Raw genomic sequence first — 18,092 nt, 5'->3', positions numbered from 1 at the left:
CGCTATGACAGGCTGCGGGGAAAGGCTCCAGAGGAAGTTCTGATGCATAGAATCACAGGCCTGGAAGGAAGTTGCCCATGCCTAGGGTAAGGGAAGGACCACCACAAGAAAAGTCAGTCAACTTGATGTTTGTCTCCCTGTTTAAATGGACACTTCACCAATGCTGGGAGATGGAACTGGGCAGTCATTGACAGGGTCTCCCTCAATAGCTCTTCCCAGTGGCAGAAGAGCTTCTCCCCAAATCACAGTGTGGATCACAAATATCCAGAGGCACAGTAGACATGGTCTTCACTACGTGACATCCCCAAGCAGGGAGCAGCACCAGCCACTGTAAATCACACTTCACTGAACGCACTGACTCCAGTCCATGAGTATAAAAGTGAAGAGCATAGACAAGGTGAATAATGGGATTAAGAAGAAAGAATCTGATAGGAGAGGAGAGTGGACCATGAGAAAAGGGATACCAGAGGGAGGTGATGGGCAGGTGAGGAGAAGGGCAGGTGTAGGAATGGAGCCAGAAAGGTGGATAAAAAAGAGAAGGGGGGGAGGAGACCTTGGTGACAATGATAAACCAATACCACAATCAAATGCTATCCCTTTCTCTCAATTCCTCCGCCTCCACCGCATCTGCTCTCAGGATGAGGCCTTTCATTCTAGGACAAAGGAGATGCCCTCCATCGTGTCTCCCGTATTTCACGCACCTCTGCCCTCACCCCATCCCCCCACCAGCCCACCAGGGATAGAGTCCCCCTGGTCCTCACCTATCACCCTACCAGCCTACAGATCCAACGTATAATCCTCCGTAACTTCCGCCACCTCCTACGGGATCCCACCACCAACCACATCTTCCCCTCCCCCCCCCCCCCCACTCTCGGCTTTCTGCAGGGGTCGCTCCCTATGTGACTCCCTTGTCCATTCATTCCCCCCCCATCCCTCCCCATGGACCTCCCTCCGGGCACTCATCCCTGCAAACGGAAGAAGTGCTACACCTGCCCCCACACTTCTTCCCTCACCACCATCCCAGGCCCCAGACAGTCCTTTCAGGTGAGGCACCACTTCACCTGCGAGTCAACTGGGGTGATATACTGTATCCAGTGATCCCGATGTGGCCATTTATACATTGGGGAGATCCACCGCAGACTGGGAGACTGTTTCCCCGAACACCGGCACTCAGTCCTCTAGCAGTGGCGGGATCTCCCTGTGGCCACACACTTCAATTCCACAGACCGCTCCCACTCCGATATGTCTGTCCATGGCCTCCTCTACCGTCAAGATGAGGCCACACGCAGGTCGATGGAGCAATACCTTATCTCCCGCCTAGGTAGCCTCCTACCTGCCGGCATGAACATTCAACTCACAGACCTCCGTTGATACCCCTGCCCCCCCCCACCCTTACCCCATCCCTATCTATAATTTTAGTCTGGTTCTCTTTCTCTCTCTTTTTCCCCCCTCTCTACAATCTCCCCCAGCCCTACCTTTCTTTCTCTTTTATTTTCCATATTCTCCACCTTCCCCCAGCCCATTTCCCTTCAGCCTATCACTTCCCAGCTCTCTACTTTATCCCTCCCCCCACTTCTTACCCCCCTCGATCATCCCATGTTACTTCACTCCTGATGAAGGGTTTCAACCTGAAACGTCGTCACTACCTCCTCCCATAGATGCTGTCTGGCCTGCTGAGTTCTGCCAGCATTTTGTGTTTTTACCACAATCAAAAAGACATTTGACTGAGTTCATGGATCAGAAAGACTTAGAGGGATATGGGTGAAACACAAACTTGGGACCAACTCAGATGGGCACCTTGGTCAGCATGGACTGACTGGGCTGAAGGGTCTGTTTCTGTGCTGTATTAAAGATGAAAGAGATCTTTAAAGATTAGCTGCACTTGTCACGTGGACATCAAAACACACAGTGAAATGTGACATTTGCGTCATCGTCTGCAACGTACTGAGGCAGCTGGCAAGTGTCACTGCGCTTCTGACGCCAACGTAGCATGCCCACAACTCACTCATCCTAACCCGTACATCTTTGGATTATGAGAGGAAACCAGAGCACCTGGAGGAAACTCACATGGTCACAGGGGGAACGTACAAACTCCTTACAAAATCGAACCCCAATCAGTTACCACTGGCACTGTAAAGCGATTGAGCTAACTGCTTCTCTACTTGGCACCCTATGGTTCTACAACAGGTGAAAGGGACTGTGGACATCCTCTTCAAATTCCCTGGCTGGAAAAATTCACCTCTACCCTCTGTCTGCCACAAGGGGGCATCCAAGTTGTGATTTTTAACCAGTCAGTCCACTTAAAGCATTACACACAAAATGCAGGACGTGCTAGGCAGTTTATATTTCAGGCCGAGACCGTTCTCCGGGACTGGAAAGGAAGCAGGCAGAAGCTAGATTGGTGTGTGTGTGTGTGTGTGGTGGTGGGGGGGGGGGGGTTGTTGGAAAGGAATACAAGCTGGCAGCTGAAACCAGATGAGGGGAGAAAGTAGGTGGGGTCTGGAGGGAGGATGAAGATAGGAGGTGATAGGTGAGAAAGGGGAAGAGCTGAAGATAGACTCTAATCAGAGGGGAGAGTGGACCATGGACAAAAGGGAAGGAGGAGGGGTACCTGAGGGAAATGATTGGCAAGTAAGGAAAAGAGGAGCAAGAGGGAGCCAGAATGGGGAATGGAATGAGGGAGGGAGGAGAATTACTGGGAACAAGAGAAATCAATGTTTATGCTGTCAAGTTGGAAACTACCTAAACTGAATATAAGGTGTTGCTTCTCCAAACTGAGTTTGGTCCCCTTTTGCCAGTAGAAGAGGCCATGGGCTGACAGGATGGAATGGGAATGGGGAATCAAGTTCAATCATGGACCCCTTTTGCGACAGGCAGAGGGAAGGTGCACAACAAAGTGGCAGAGGCAGCTCAGAGCAACCCAGTATCCATCAAAGCTATGCCTTACTCCAGGTAAGCCAGAAGCATTATCAACCCAAAATATTGAAATAAACAATGTCATTCTAACTATTGAAATTGTGTTGAGACACCTACTGTTACCTTTGATCTTAAGGGTATATAAATGTGAGTTTGGGAGGCTCTACATGACACTGTGAGAGTGGCTCCAGAAGAATTCCTGCTTGTCATGATAAGTAAAGACCTTTTTATCACCAGCTTCCAGTGACTTAGTTCAGTCACGACATTATGTCCCTGTACTCCAAGGTCTCTCTGTTCTACAACCCTCCCCAGGGCTCTACCATTCACTGCACTGCTTTAACTTTCCAAAATGTGTTTAGGCACCTATCTAATCCTGTTGTAACCTCAGGCAACCTTCTTCACTACACACTAAAACACCAGTTTTGGTGTCATCTACAGATTATCAATCATGCTGCCTATCTGTATGTTCTATTCAAAAATCATTGATATGTATGAAAAAAGTGGGGGACTGGGCTAATTAAGGCAATGGAATCTCATTTTTTAAGACTATTAAGGTACTCCTCACTGGTTCTGGGATGTCAATGGCTCTCATTGTGTTAGTGCTCAGCTGCCATTGTTGCAGAGTGCATTGATGTGAGGAGCCAGAGAAGAGTGTTTGACAGCTCTGGGTCCACACTTCAAATCAAATCAAGTTTAATTATCATTCAGACCATACATGGATACAGTTGAATAAGCCAGCATTCCTCTAGAGCCCAGGTACATAACATACATTCAAAATAGGGAGAGAAAAAAACACTCACACACATTGTTACGCAAGAAAACAGACTTACAGTCCAAGTTGCTGAGCGACATGCAAATTGATGGTAAAGCTCCTGGCAATCCAGCCTGTCCTTCTGCCGGTCAAAGACTGAAAAGCAGCACTGACAGGAGAGGCCAGCCCCCAACTCAGCACAGACTGCGCACTACACCGCCTCCAACATCGTCTCACCTGGGCTAAGCAGCAGACAAGCCCGTGGCTTGAGGCTTAGACCTCACTACAACCGAAGCCACACTGCTGCCTTGTTGCCTGACTTGCCACCAAATAAGGGAGACAGGCCAGTGGCATCTCATATTATCACTGTCCAACGGGGTTTTGTGGAAATGCAGTTTTCAACAACTAGGAGGTATTTCATCCAAAACAATCTTGCTAGAATTGAAAGATTCTAAGGGCCTCATTGAAAGATCTAAATAGAGTAGACATGGAGAGGATGTTTCCAATAGTTAGGAGAGTTTAGTAGCAGAGAAAACAGTCTCATAATAGAAATACATCTCTTTTAAGCAGAGATGTGGGGCTGGATTTTCCAGAATCAAAGAATATCAATTAAGATCCTTTTTATCTTATGTGGTTGACGGGGTTTGCAGGGACCCCTCCTCAATTTGGCTAGACATTGAAGCTTCACAAGCAAAATGCCCTCTTATTAATTTGCTTTTCCTCAATAAGATGAAACTAGTTAAGGAATATTGTCGCAATCCAATAACAATTAATACAGTCAGGGCTTGGAGGGCAGTGTGACAAGTTGAGGGTAACACAGCGAAAATATCACTCTTCATGCCAATAACCGGCAGTCCAGATTTTCAGCCTGGCGTAATGGATTCTGGATTTAAACTTTGGATTTCTAAGGGCATTTTCCATCTAGGAGATTTGTTTGATGAAGGAACGATAATGTCCCTTAGTCAAATAGTACAGAAATTTAACATACCCGACAAGGATCTTTTTCGTTTCTTTCAGATAAGAGATTATATACAGAAAAAAATACATTGTTAACGGATTTCTATAGTTCTGATGTAGAAAAGAGGGTGTTTTGTTCTAAGGGAGAAGTCTCCATTAGTACATTTTACAGCATCCTGAGGGAATGTTCTTGTGGAGAGGCTGAGAAGCTGGGAAGGATCTGAGAGTAGAAATTAAAGCTGAAACATGGGAAGACATCTGATAATGCAAAGAAGATTTCAGTTTGTAATAGAACTAAAGCATTGCAACTCAAAATTCTGCATAGAGTCCATCTGACTCCAGATCGCCTCTCGAAATTTGAGACGGGGGTTTCTCCAATGTGTTCTAAATGTAAAGTAAATACTGGAACTTTCACCCACTGTTTTTGAACTTGTCCTAAACTTCACTAAACTGGAGTGATATTTTGGGTGAAATGGAAAAGATTCTGAAGACGGAACTTGAACTGGACCCACTGTGTTTTCTCTTAGGCTTACCCAGCAGTTGTATTATTAACGCACATCAGAAAAAATACTTTTTAACATCCTGACTTTTTGTGCGATGAAGAACATTTTACTTTGTTGGATATCCAATAAGGCCCCTGGACTTTTTGGTTGGCGTAAATTAATCGTGGAATACATTCCTTTGGACTTCTTAACATGTATGGTACACTCAAAAACAAATAGTTTTCATAAAACATGGCAACCTTTTCTGCAGTATGTAGACGTAAACCTGTCTGCTATGCTAATAAGGGCTTTTGTGTAGGGTGTTGTGGTGATGTCTATATTTTGATGGAAGTGTTCTGATAGCTGATATCTGTGAGGGGAAGAAATGTAAATGTATCTGGAAATAAAAGTTTTGTTATGCTGAGCAAAAAAAAACTAAATTTAAAAAAAACAGAGATGTGGAGGAATTTCTTTAAACAAAGTTTGACGAATATTTGGAATTCATTGCCACAGGTAGCTTTGGAGGCCAAGTCATTGTCTACATTTAAAGCGGAGGTTGATAGATTCTTGATTAGTAAGATGTTGCCTCCATCTGTAGATAGGCTGGACTGGTGAACGTGTTCAAAGGTTCTGTGGAGAAGGCAGGAGAATTGGGTTGAATGGGAAAATAAATCAGCCAGGAATAAATGGCAGAGCAGGTTTGATAGGCCAAATTCTACTCCTATGTCTTATGGTTTCAACTAAGGTACGGTCCTTGTCCACCAGGATCCATTCCCCTCCCCTCTAAACCCGTCTACTGCTGGCTGCTGAAAATGTCCAACAGTCCAGCCTCTCTGCAGATGAAGGTACCATCTGTGCTTGTGGACACTCAGCTTTTACCAGCTAGGAGATAATTCAGCCTCAACAAGCTTCACACTGAGGGAGCAGAAATATTGCCAACTGTTGATAGTGTCTGTGTTCCACATGGTTGTTCTCAGTGAGGTCAATGGCTTCCTGTACTTGTAAGCAGACAGCATTGCTGACAAGTCCCCAAGCATAGGACATCACCTCTTCCTCGCTGAAAAATTCCAAGGGGACAAATTAGACCAGCACTGGCAGTGCCAGGTGGCCTTTCTGTGGCAGCAGCAAGGAGCAAATATTCACTCAGGGTGAGGGTCTTGCAATGATCCTCTGATATGGATATTAAGAGTCAATATTCCCTTGACCTTCAGGAGGAGACAGTCCAGGGTACACATCATGTCCAAAGGTTTCCTGAAGAATGTTGCAAACTTTAGCGATGAGCCTACAGGTACATTGTCCATTCCAGATCTCTGAGTAAGCTGTAGAGAGTAGACTCCACACTGCATGGGGACAGTGTTTTTGGGATAGTTACTTCGAAGGGATATATTCAGGAGACAATTACAGAGCCAGGAGATCAACCTAGTATTGTTCAACAACATTAATGACTTGTCGATGAAGGTGCCATAGATATTTATAACTGAATACCTTCAGATTGGGAGGGAGAAGTGATAGTTTCAAGACTAGAAGCTGAAGTGTAAATAAGGTCGGCTATAAGGGCATGAACTGAGAATCAGAATCAGGTTTAATATCACCAGCATATGTCACGAAATTTGTTAACTTTGAAGGCCGAGCTTAGCAGGGTTAATGGCGCCAAACGGCGACTCCTTTGCTTGCATCTTCGGAAACAGCTCTATTTCCATCTTTAATATTTCTAATGTTCCCTTTCAGGATTCTTTGGAAGACCCTGACCTGGAGTTACACGCTGACTATGGTCCTTTGCGGGAATGGGACCCGCTCTCAGGGTTTCATGGATGGCCGTTGTTCAGCGCGCCAAGGGCTCAGCCTAAGAGTTCCGCTCGCCTTCTCAGGACTGACTTTTCATGGCCGTGGAGACAAGGGGATCAGAGGTCGGTTTCCTAGCAGAAGACTGGTGTGTCGTGGAAGGTAGAAGATCTAAGGCTGTGTGCCCAGCAACCCAAGATCTTTGGGCACAGAGCTTGGAAAAAGTGACGCAATGGACTTTTATCATTGTAAACCTGCGAGCTGTTTATTATGTCTCCCCCCCCCCCTTGCTGTGAAATGGAGACTCCTCTTTCTCCCTTATTAGGGAGAGAGAGAGCCTGTGGTATGTCAAACACTGGGTGAATGCGTAGTCTCTGGAGCACAGCCAGTCTGTGTCTTTGCTGTTGCTTTTGCTCACGCTTGAGCGCTCGGTGGCGGGTGCCGATGCTGTTTCTTGCCAGTGGGGGGGAGGGGGGATCATTGCTTTCTGCCACTTACTCGTGGGAGGGGGCAGCTGCAGGGGGGGGGGGACTTTGGGGTTCTAACATTTAACTGTCATTCATTATTTGGGGGCATTCCTCTGTTTTCTGGATGGTTGCGAAGGAAAAGTATTTCATGATGTATAGTGTACACATTTCTCTGACATTAAATGTACCTTTGAAACCTTTGTACTTAGTGGTAGCAGTACAATGCAAAACATGACAATATAAAAGTAAATAAATCAATCAATTATATTAGCTATATATATGCATATTAAATCGTTAAATTAAAAATAGTGCAAAAACAAAAAACAACACTTAAAAAAATAATGAAGTATTGTTCATGGGTTCAATGTCCATTTAGGAATCGGATGGCAGAGGGGAAGAAGCTGTTCCTGACTCACTGAGTGTGTACCTTCAGGCTTCTGTACCTCCTATCTGATGGTAACAATGAGAACAGGGCATGTTGAGGGTGATGGGGGTTCTTAATAATGGACGCTGCCTTTCTGAGGCACCACTCCTTGAAGATGTTTTGGATACTATGGAGGCTAGTACCCATGATGGAACTTACTAATTTTACAACTTTTTGTAGCTTCTTTTGTTTATGTGCAGTAGCACCCCCCCGCCCCTCCCCTTCAAACCAGTCAATGATGCAGCCTGTGAGAAAGCTCTGTACATCTGTAGAAGTTTTCGAGTGTACAGGTGACAAATCAAATCTTCTCAAATTCCTAATGAAATATAGCCACTGTTTTGCCTTCTTTACGACTGATTGATAAGTTCAGGGTAGAAGGAGCCAACTTTAGGAAACCTAGCACATTTATTTTTCAACATAGTCCCTGCCTACATTTACACACTTAGTCCAGCAGTCGTGGAGCATACGGATCCCTTCTTTGTAGAAGTCGGCATCTTGGACCTCCAGAAGTGGTCCACAGCAGGGGTGATTGATAAGTTTGTGGCCTATGTAGAAGAAGATGAGTTACTAACTTCAAACTTTCTACGTAATCACTCAAAGAGTTGAACTGCATGTGCATGTAACGAGAGCTGTATAACTCTCCAGATCCAGAGGGTTGGTCAGAAGGTGCATGGGGTTAAATGTGTACAAGGTTTGGGTGATCTTGAGAAGGTCATCAAAATTCAGGGTGCAATTTGCCCGATGGAAGTTCAAGGAGCTGGGTTAGGTACAGTAGACAGTGTTTTAAGCAAAGAGAGGAGGAATGGGCTAAGAATTCTATACTTGAATGCGCGTAGTGTCAGAAATAAGACAGATGAGCTTGAAGCTCAGATGAAAATGGGGAACTACGATGTTGTTGGGATAACGGAGACATGGCTGCAAGGGGATCAGGCCTGGGAATTGAGTGTACCAGGGTATACGTGCTATCGTAGAGACAGAAATATGGGAAGAGGGGGTGGGGTGGCCCTGTTGGTGAGGAATGAGATTCAGTCCTTAGCAAGAGGTGACTTGGGAACAGGGGAAGTAGAGTCTGTGTGGATTGAGCTGAGGAACAGTAAGGGTAAAAAGACCCTAATGGGTGTTGTGTACAGGCCCCCAAACAGTAGCGTGGATATTGGGTACGTTGATTAGGGAGTTAACATTGGCATGTGCTAAAGGTAATGCAGTCGTTATGGGAGATTTCAACATGCAGGTGGACTGGGAGAATCAGGTAGGTGCTGGACCCCAGGATAGGGAGTTTGTGGAGTGTCTAAGGGATGTATTTTTGGAACAGCTTGTGCTTGAGCCAACCAGGAACGAGGCTATTTTGGACTTGGTGATGTGTAATGCACAGGAATTGATAAGTGATCTTGAAGTAAAGGAGCCATTAGGAAGTAGTGATCATAACATGATAAGTTTTTATCTACAATTTGAGAGGGGTAAGGGCAGATCAGAGGTGTCAGTGTTGCAATTAAATAAAGGAGACTACCGAGCCATGAGGGAAGAGCTGGCCAAAGTTAAATGGGCGGATGCCCTGGCAGGAAAGAGTGGATCAGCAGTGGCAGATATTCTTGGGCATAATACAAAAGATGCAAATGCAGTTCATTCCAATGAGAAGGAAGGATTCAAAGAGGGGGAAGGGGCCACAGTGGTTGACAAAGGAAGTCAGAGATTGTATAGCATTAAAGAAAAAGAAGTATGACAGGGCTAAGATGAGTGGGAATACAGATGAAAGTTTTAAGGAACAGCAGATCTTAACTAAAAAAGCAATACGGAGAGAAAAAATCAGGTATGAGCTCAGTCTAGCCAGGAATATAAAAGGGGATAGCAAAAGCTTTTTTAGCTATGTGAAGAGAAAGAAGATAGTTAAGAACAATGTTGGCCCCTTGAAGAATGAATTGGGAGAAATTGTTATGGGAAACAGGGAAATGGCAACAGAATTTAATGCATACTTTAGATCTGTCTTCACCAGGGAGGACACAAGCAATCTCCCAGATGTATGGATGGGCCAGGGTCATAAGATATCAGAGGAATTGAGACAGATTGACATTAGGAAAGAAACTGTGATGAGTAGACTGGTAGGACTGAAGGCTAATAAATCCCCGGGTCCAGATGGTCTGCATCCGAGGGTTCTAAAAGAGGTGGCTCAGGAAATTGCGGATGCATTGGTAATCATTTTCCAATGTTCCTTAGATTCAGGATCAGTTCCTGAAGATTGGAGAGTGGCTAATGTTGTCCCACTTTTCAAGAAGGGAGGGAAGGAGAAAACGGAGAACTATCGCCCTGTTAGCCTAACGTCAGTCGTGGGGAAGATGCTTGAGTCCATTATTAAGGATGAAATAGTGGCACATCTAGATGGCAGAAATAGGATTAGGCCGAGCCAGCATGGATTTACCAAGGGCAAATCATGCTTGACTAATCTGTTGTTTTTTGAGGGTGTAAAAAGGATGTTAGACGAGGGTAAGCCAGTAGATGTTGTGTACCTAGATTTTCAGAAGGCATTCGATAAGGAGATAGGAGATTGGTGAGTAAAATTAGAGCTCATGGCATTGGGGGCAGAGTTTCAACATGGATAGAAAACTGGTTGGCAGATAGAAAGCAAAGGGTAGCAGTGAATGGGTGTTTCTCAGACTGGCTGGAGGTGACTAGTGGGGTACCACAGGGCTCTGTATTGGGACCACAGCTCTTTACGATTTATGTCAATGATTTAGATGAGGGCATTGAAAACTATATCAGCAAGTTTGCTGACGATACTAAACTGGGTGGCAGTGTGACATGCGAAGAGGACGTTAGGAAAATACAGGGAGACTTGGATAGGCTGAGTGAGTGGGCAGATACTTGGCAGATGTCATTCAATGTGAATAAATGTGAAGTTATCCACTTTGGAAGCTGGAACAAGAGGGCAGAGTATTGTCTGAACGGTGTCGAGTTAGGTAAGGGAGAAATGCAAAGAGACCTAGGAGTCCTAGTTCACCAGTCAATGAAGGTGAATGAGCAAGTGCAACAGGCAGTGAAGAGGGCAAATGGAATGTTGGCCTTTGTTACAAGGGGAATTGAATACAAGAGCAAAGATGTTCTTTTGCATTTGTACAGGGCACTGGTGAGACCACACCTGGAATATTGTGTACAGTTTTGGTCTCCAGGTTTAAGGAAGGACATTCTGGCAATTGAGGAAGTGCAGCGTAGATTCACTAGGTTGATTCCTGGGATGGCAGGGCTGTCTTACGCAGAGAGATTGGAGAGATTGGGCTTGTACACGCTGGAATTGAGGAGATTGAGAGGGGATCTGATTGAAACGTTTAAGATAATTAAAGGATTTGATAGGATTGAGGCAGGAAATATGTTCCAGATGTTGGGAGAGTCCAGTACCAGAGGGCATGGATTGAGAATAAGAGGTCAGTTATTTAAAACAGAGCTGAGGAAGAGCTTCTTCTCCCAGAGAGTTGTGGAGGTGTGGAATGCACTGCCTCGGAAGACGGTGGAGGCCAATTCTCTGGATGCTTTCAAGAAGGAGCTGGATAGATTTCTGATGGATAGGGGAGTCAAGGGATATGGGGACAAGGCAGGGACTGGGTATTGATAGTGAATGATCAGCCATGATCTTAGAATGGCGGTGCAGACTCGAGGGGCCGAATGGTCTACTTCTGCACCTATTGTCTATTGTCTATAACTCATCTCCTTCAACCTTAGGCCAGGAACTTATCAATCAACCCTGCGGTCGACCACTCTGTGGAGGTTCAACATGCCAACTTCTACAAAGAAGGGATCCGTATGCTCCACGACTGCTGGAATAAGTGTGTAAATGTATGAGGGGACTCTCTTTACCTGTATATAGGCATCCATTAGTCTCAAGAGACCATGGATTTGCACCTTTGGAAAGTTTCCAGGGCACAGGCCTCTGCAGGGTTGTATGGGAGACCAGCAGTTGCCCAAGCTGCAAGTCTCCCCTCTCCATGCCACCAATGTTGTCCAAGGGAAGGGCAAGGGCCAATACAGCTTAGCACCGGAGTCATCGCAGAACAATATGTGGTTAAGTGCCTTGCTCAAGGACACAACACACTGCCTTAGCTGAGGCTCAAACTAGCGACCTTCAGATAACTAGACCAACGCCTTAATCACTTGGCCACGCACCATTACTATGTTGAAATATAAATGTGCTAGGTTTTCTAAAATTGACTCCTTCTACCTTAGGTCACGAACTTATCAATCACTCCTCATATAGCTGCATCAATATGTTGGGGCCAGGTCAGCTCAACATGGGCTATGATACGGGTTGGCAAATCAAGATGCAGCGGCAGGCAATGTCAGAATAGATATCCACCAACGGGGTGTCATAGTGATGTAGCGCTTAGCAATACACATTATAGTGCCAGTGATCAGGATTCAATTCCTGCCAATGTCTGTAAGGAGTTTGAACATCCTCACTAGGACTATGTGTGTTTCCCCAGGTGCCCTAGTTACCCTGTGCATTCCAGATGTGTATCGGTTAGGATTAGTGAGTTGTGGGCATGCTATGTTGGCGTCAGAAGCATAGTGACATTTGCAGGCTGTGTTGCAACACATCACTGGACTGTGTTGGTTGTTGACTAAGAGAACACATTTCACTGTATGTTTTGATGTACATGTCAGAAATCAAGCTAATCTTTAATCTTTCAAAGAGAAAGAAAAATTCAAGGGGAAGAGATACCCTCCATGCCAAGTCAAGGATGTGGAATTGTGGGAAACTTGTGCCTGACTAATTGGAACGACTTTCTTGGGGAGATCACAAAGGTTGATTGGGGAGGCATATCGAAGGTTGTCTATATTCCCGACAAGGTGCCTGACAAAATCTGAAGCAGTAGAATGATCAGTTAAGTATGATCCAAGGGAAAGTGGTGGGCTTGCTTCAAACCCTTCCCAGTGGCAGGAGCAGCTGGAGTTCCAATGACCGGGAGGTGTTGGTGGTTGGGATCAACCAGGGATCAGTACCGTTGCTAATCATTAGGGTGTGGTTCAGACTTAAATCAGGCCGCATCATTAGAAAGTTTGCAGAAGATATACTGTAAAAGTTATTCCTTTGGCTTTCTGTGCAGAGCAATTTTTCGGGAATACATCAAAAATCAGATATCAGGAAGAAAAGTGGCAAATGGAATTAAATCTGGAGAAGGGTGATGTAGAGCATGTGCAGAAGTAGTGGGGAAAGGTCCAGACAATGAAGAAAAGGAGACCTTTGAGTGCAGGTGCACAGAACCATTGGTGGTTCATTGAGTTCTAGTCAATGCATTACATCTTATGAAGGTAGGTTGAGCGATGCAGTGAGAAGTAGGTCCTTCATACCCTTCAAGTCACGCTGCCCCAGCAACCCCACAAACCCGATTCGCCCTAATCTAATCACGGGGCAACTTACAATGACCAATTAACCCACCTACCGGTATGTCTTGGCTCTGTAGGAACACCCAGTGAAAACCCACACATTCCACGGGGAGAACATACAGAACACATTCTCCCTTTGTACAGCAGGGGGCCAGAACCATTTGGCATGCTGAGACTAGATAAGGATGCAAACAAAGGGTGACACTTCTTATTGGTCAGTTACTTTACTAATTCTGAAATGTTATTAGATTTTTACATGAAGATTTATTGACTATTAACACCTGCATTATCATAGTGTGATTGTTGATTGATTAAGCAAATAAGGAATTTGAATATGCACAAGGTCAGTATCTGTATCCGCTAATCAATTTTTGTGTAAAAATGGCATTTCGGGCCAGACCAGTGTGGTGACAGGGGCAAGGCTGTTCTCCCTGTGTGTACAAGTAAATGAAGTGTGAATGTGGAATGACAAGTGTGTTTTCAGAATTCAATTAATCAGTGACATCTAACATTCATAAATATCATGAAACAAGCTACCAAGAGCTTTTAAGAGCACAAAGAAGAGCAATGGGGGTATGCCAGTCAGTGCCCTGAGCCTGCCCCACCATCCAATGATCCAAATTGTCATTATCTTCCTGTACCCCTGCCTCACATTTAATACATGTCTCTCTGTCACTGTTGTTAATATATTCAATGACAGCTCCACAGGCTCTGTGGGGTCAAGAATTTCAGAGGTTCTCAACCCTCTGAGAGAGGAAACTCCTCGTCAACTCCTCCGCAATCATCCAGACACTCTCCAGATACCTTCTCAAAATCCACCCTGTAAACACCCTCCATAGCTTGAGCAAAGCACACTAAATGCTGGAGGAACTCTGCAGGTCAGGCAGCATCTACGAAGGGAAATAAAGTGTCACTGTTTTGGGCTGAGACCATGATGAAGGACTCTGATTAAGGGTCTTAGCATGTAGTGTCAACAGTTTGTTTTCTTCTATGGATGCTACCTAAGCTGCTAAGTTCCTTCAGCATTTTGTGTGTGCTTTCAAACATCTGCAGAATCACTTGTGTCTATGATTTGACCCTCTGTAGTTTTACATGTTTCAGGAAGATTCTCTCTCATCTTTCATCCCAGCTCACATGTGAACCGCTTCCTCCCATGATTCAGCCCAATGAAGCCTCCTACAAATACACTCTTCCTTGCCTGTCAGTCTGGATACCAAAGCAAGTAGTGGGGTCACTGACCATTCTGAACATCCCAGACTTTGATGCTGCGATCCTGGGAGCCGGTATAGAGGTGGCGATCGTCCTGGGAGAACGCAGCACAGACTACGCCTTTGAAGAATGCGCCCTAATTGGGTAAGATGAGCAGAGAGTCAGTGTTAACACTCCCCGTGTAAATTGGTAATTGGAGCACTATTGTAACATGTACCAGGGCACAATAAAAAGCGTTCATCTGCATGCCATCCAGACAAGTTATTCCACATTAACACATACAGAATACAGGAGAAACTCAGCAGGTCAGGCAGCATCTATGGACAGGAATAAAGAATCGATGTTTCAGGCTGCACATTGAAACCAATCAACCTCAGATGGACAGCAGAATTGTGTAGCAGTTAGTGTAACACTTTACAGTGCCATGTCTCAGCATTCAATTCCCACTGTTGTCTGTAAGGAGTTTGCTTGTTCTCCCTGTGACCACCTGGGTTTCCTCCAGTTTCCTACCAGAATAAGAATTAGTGGGTTGTGGGCATGCTATGTTGGTGCTGGATATTTATGGGCTGCCCCATCAGGTTGTGATGGTCATTGATACAAACTTTGCATTTCACTGTATGTTTTGACATTTCAATACACATGTGACAAATAAAGCTAATCTTTGATCTCACTTTTTAAAAATAATCACTTTGCCCAGTCTGTGTTAACTGTTTAATCAGTCTATCCAGTTAAATCTGCTCTTTGAGTCATGGAGCTACACAACGTGGAAGGAGGGATTTCAGCCCAACTTGTCGACGCTGACCAACTTGCCCACCTGTTCGAGTCTCGCTTACCTGTGTTTGGCTGACAATTTTCTCAACAGTTTCTATCCAAATGCCTTTTATATGTTCTAATTGGATCCACCTCAACCAGTCCTCGAGAGCTTGTTCCACACACCCACCACCACCCCATTTGAAAATCTTGCCCTTAAAATCCTCCCCCTCACCCTAAACCTATGCCCTCTAGTTCTGGAGTTCCCTGCCCTGAAAAAAAGGCTGACATTTCTCCTTATCCGATCATTCTCACAATTTTAATAAAGCTTTATAAAGTCATCTCTGAAACTCTTTTGCTCTAGTGAAAAATGTCCCAGCCTCTCTTTATAACTTCCCTATCCCTCCAGCTCTGGTAACATCCTTGTCAATCTTATCTACAGCATCTCCAGCTTAATGGCATCTTTCCTAGAGCTGGTTGATGAAAATTACACACAAGAGTCTAACTCTGGTCTCAACAAGGACTTGTACAGTTGTAACATAATGTCTCAACTTGTGTAGTTACTGTGCTAACCTCTAAAGACAAGGGTGTCAAATGCTAACTTCACCATGCCGTTTGTACTTCTCACTTTGAGATAATTTTCCTTGTACAGTACTGTACAAATGTCTCAGGCACCTAGCTTTATATATGTGCCTAAGACTCTTGCACAGTATTATGTTCCTTGCTTGTGAGTTATTAAATTGTGACCTTTGCATCCAACTTTTGTGGAAGTGCCACACACATGTTGGTGATGCCATTGTGTGTGCAGGTTGAGAAAATGAGAGGGTAATCACGCCTGAGCTAATTGGCTGGGGTCAACAGAAAAATAGCGCAGGGACCTCAAAACTGACATAACCATACTTTTAAATATGCAATAGACAAGTATGTGCAAGACATGTTGGGTGGTACGTTTTGAAATGCTCACAAACTTGATGTGTACATCAGTATTTGGATAGTGAGCAGTTACAATAGCAACATTGCTTAGAAATAATGTTACTTTTCAATTGTCTTCTAAAAATATTAATATTTCTTCAATGGGTTTCTTAAATGTTTCATTTATTTCAATTTGTCTCTGTTATGCTTCCAATAATTATAAAGCAATGAAGAAACATAAATAAGAAACAAGACACATCATTTTCATTTTTAAAGGTCCATAATTATTGTCACTAATTCATTAATCAATGATTATCTCTGCTCAAAATTACCATGACATGAAGGAACGTTTTTTTAGAAGGTTGACACATGCTCTCAGAAAGGTCCGCCGCCCTGGAATTAGACAAGGAAGTGGAAGGTCCCATCTTTCTGATGAAGCATTACACTGCAGGCCCCTCTACTCTCTCAGATAGGTGTCAATGATTACAGGAAACTACACAAAGAGCCTCCAAAAAAATGGTGGATACAGCCCAGTTCATCACAGGCAAAGTCCTTCCTGCCACTAAGCACATCTAAAGCACTGCCACAAGGAAACACCATCAAACTTCAAGCACTCCCACCATCCAGGCCAAGCTCTCTTCACACTGCTTGTGAAGGAGGTACAGAACCCTTAGGTTCCCTCGCCATCAGATTCAGGAACAATTATTACCCTTCGGCCATCAAACTCCTCAAACAGCATGGATACCTTCACTCACTTCAACACTGAACTGATTCGACAACCTATGGACTCACTTTCAAGGACTCTACAACTCACGTTCTCAGTAATATTTATTTATTTGTTATTATTCTTATTATTTGTAGGATTTGCGCACTTTGCCTTCTTTTGCACATTGGTCGTTTGTCAATCTTCGTGTGTAATGATTCAAAGATTCTATTGTATTTCTTTGTTCTACTGTGAGTACCCACAAGAAACTGAATCTCGGGGTGGTGACATATACTTACTTCGATAATAATTTACTTTAAATTATGGAACAGCAACATTTCTTTGGGGTATAAATTTAATTAAAATTGAAAATTAAATTGCATTTTGTGGGACACAACGTGCAAGTAAGCTACCGCCTCTCCAGGATTACAGAAGCAACCATGCTTTCAAAATGCACTCCTCTGATTTCCCCAGCGAAGTTGCTCCAATGCCAAGCAATTTCATTCATTTCACTGTGAGGCTGAACTGAAACACACTGTCTAAGAGAATGAGCCAAGCGATTCAGTAGGAACTATAAAACGGGAACTGGGTAAGTATGGATAGGGCTAACTCTGGGAGGAAGTATGGACTAGGTAGAATGTACATGATGGGCTGAAAGGCTTCTATATTCTGTGGCTGGACTCAAGACTGCTGCTTCTCACCTTGTAGAACATCTCCAGCTCCCATCGCCCGGTAGACAGGTTCCACACTCTCTGGACGTGTCCCTGGCATCCGCTGAAGGCATACCATTCATTGTGACTGGTTTCTAGACAGGTAACTCTGCTGTCGTGAGGCTCCAGCGCCACCGGGGATGAGCTCTCAGCGCGGTAAAGGTGCAGCGTCCCTGTGTCCGTGCCCAGCAGCAGTCTGCAGTCTGAGAGGACGGCGACACTGGACGGGGTGGACCTGGGCGGGATAGTGACCGTGAAGAGGACCTGGCCCAGCACCGGGTCAGACTCTGCCACGCCCAGCGCATACACCAGCGCTGAGCTGCAGTCAGCCAGCGCCAGCCTCTCCTCGCGGCTGCTGAGGGCGAGGCACTGGATGGCACCATTGTGCCCAGGTGGGGTGTGGTACGCCGGCTCCTGCCGACCCCCGATGCAGAAGACCACCAACGAGCCCGACCTCAGTCCGCAGATCACCGATTCTCTCTGCTCGGCAACGACCAGGCAGCAGAGCTCAGAGTTGGCACTGAGGGTCCGAAGCTCCACACCTATGGTAAGAAGGCCCAGAATTAGTCACGGGTAACCGCACTGCTGGTTCCTCTGCCCTTTGCAGACACAGGAGCAGAATTGGGGCATTCATCCCCTCCACCATTCAATCATGGCTG

General features: G+C 45.0%; 1 protein-coding gene across 1 annotated transcript in view; it reads right to left on the bottom strand.

The window, feature by feature from the left end:
- Positions 1 to 18,092, bottom strand: part of nwd1 (NACHT and WD repeat domain containing 1) — an 85,298-nt gene that overhangs the window by 9,910 nt on the left and 57,296 nt on the right. The window contains exons 17-18 of the mRNA XM_059977735.1: positions 17,425 to 17,975; positions 14,389 to 14,494 (exon numbers count right to left, since the gene is read on the bottom strand). Coding sequence (XP_059833718.1) covers positions 14,389 to 14,494; positions 17,425 to 17,975 — 657 coding nt within the window. The remainder of the gene's footprint in view (positions 1 to 14,388; positions 14,495 to 17,424; positions 17,976 to 18,092) is intronic.

The sequence above is a fragment of the Hypanus sabinus genome, chromosome 8, assembly GCF_030144855.1.
Source record: "Hypanus sabinus isolate sHypSab1 chromosome 8, sHypSab1.hap1, whole genome shotgun sequence".
NCBI classification, from domain to species: Eukaryota; Metazoa; Chordata; class Chondrichthyes; order Myliobatiformes; family Dasyatidae; genus Hypanus; species Hypanus sabinus.
The sequence above is the reverse complement of the archived record's forward strand: the minus strand, read 5'-3'. Positions and strand labels throughout refer to the sequence as shown.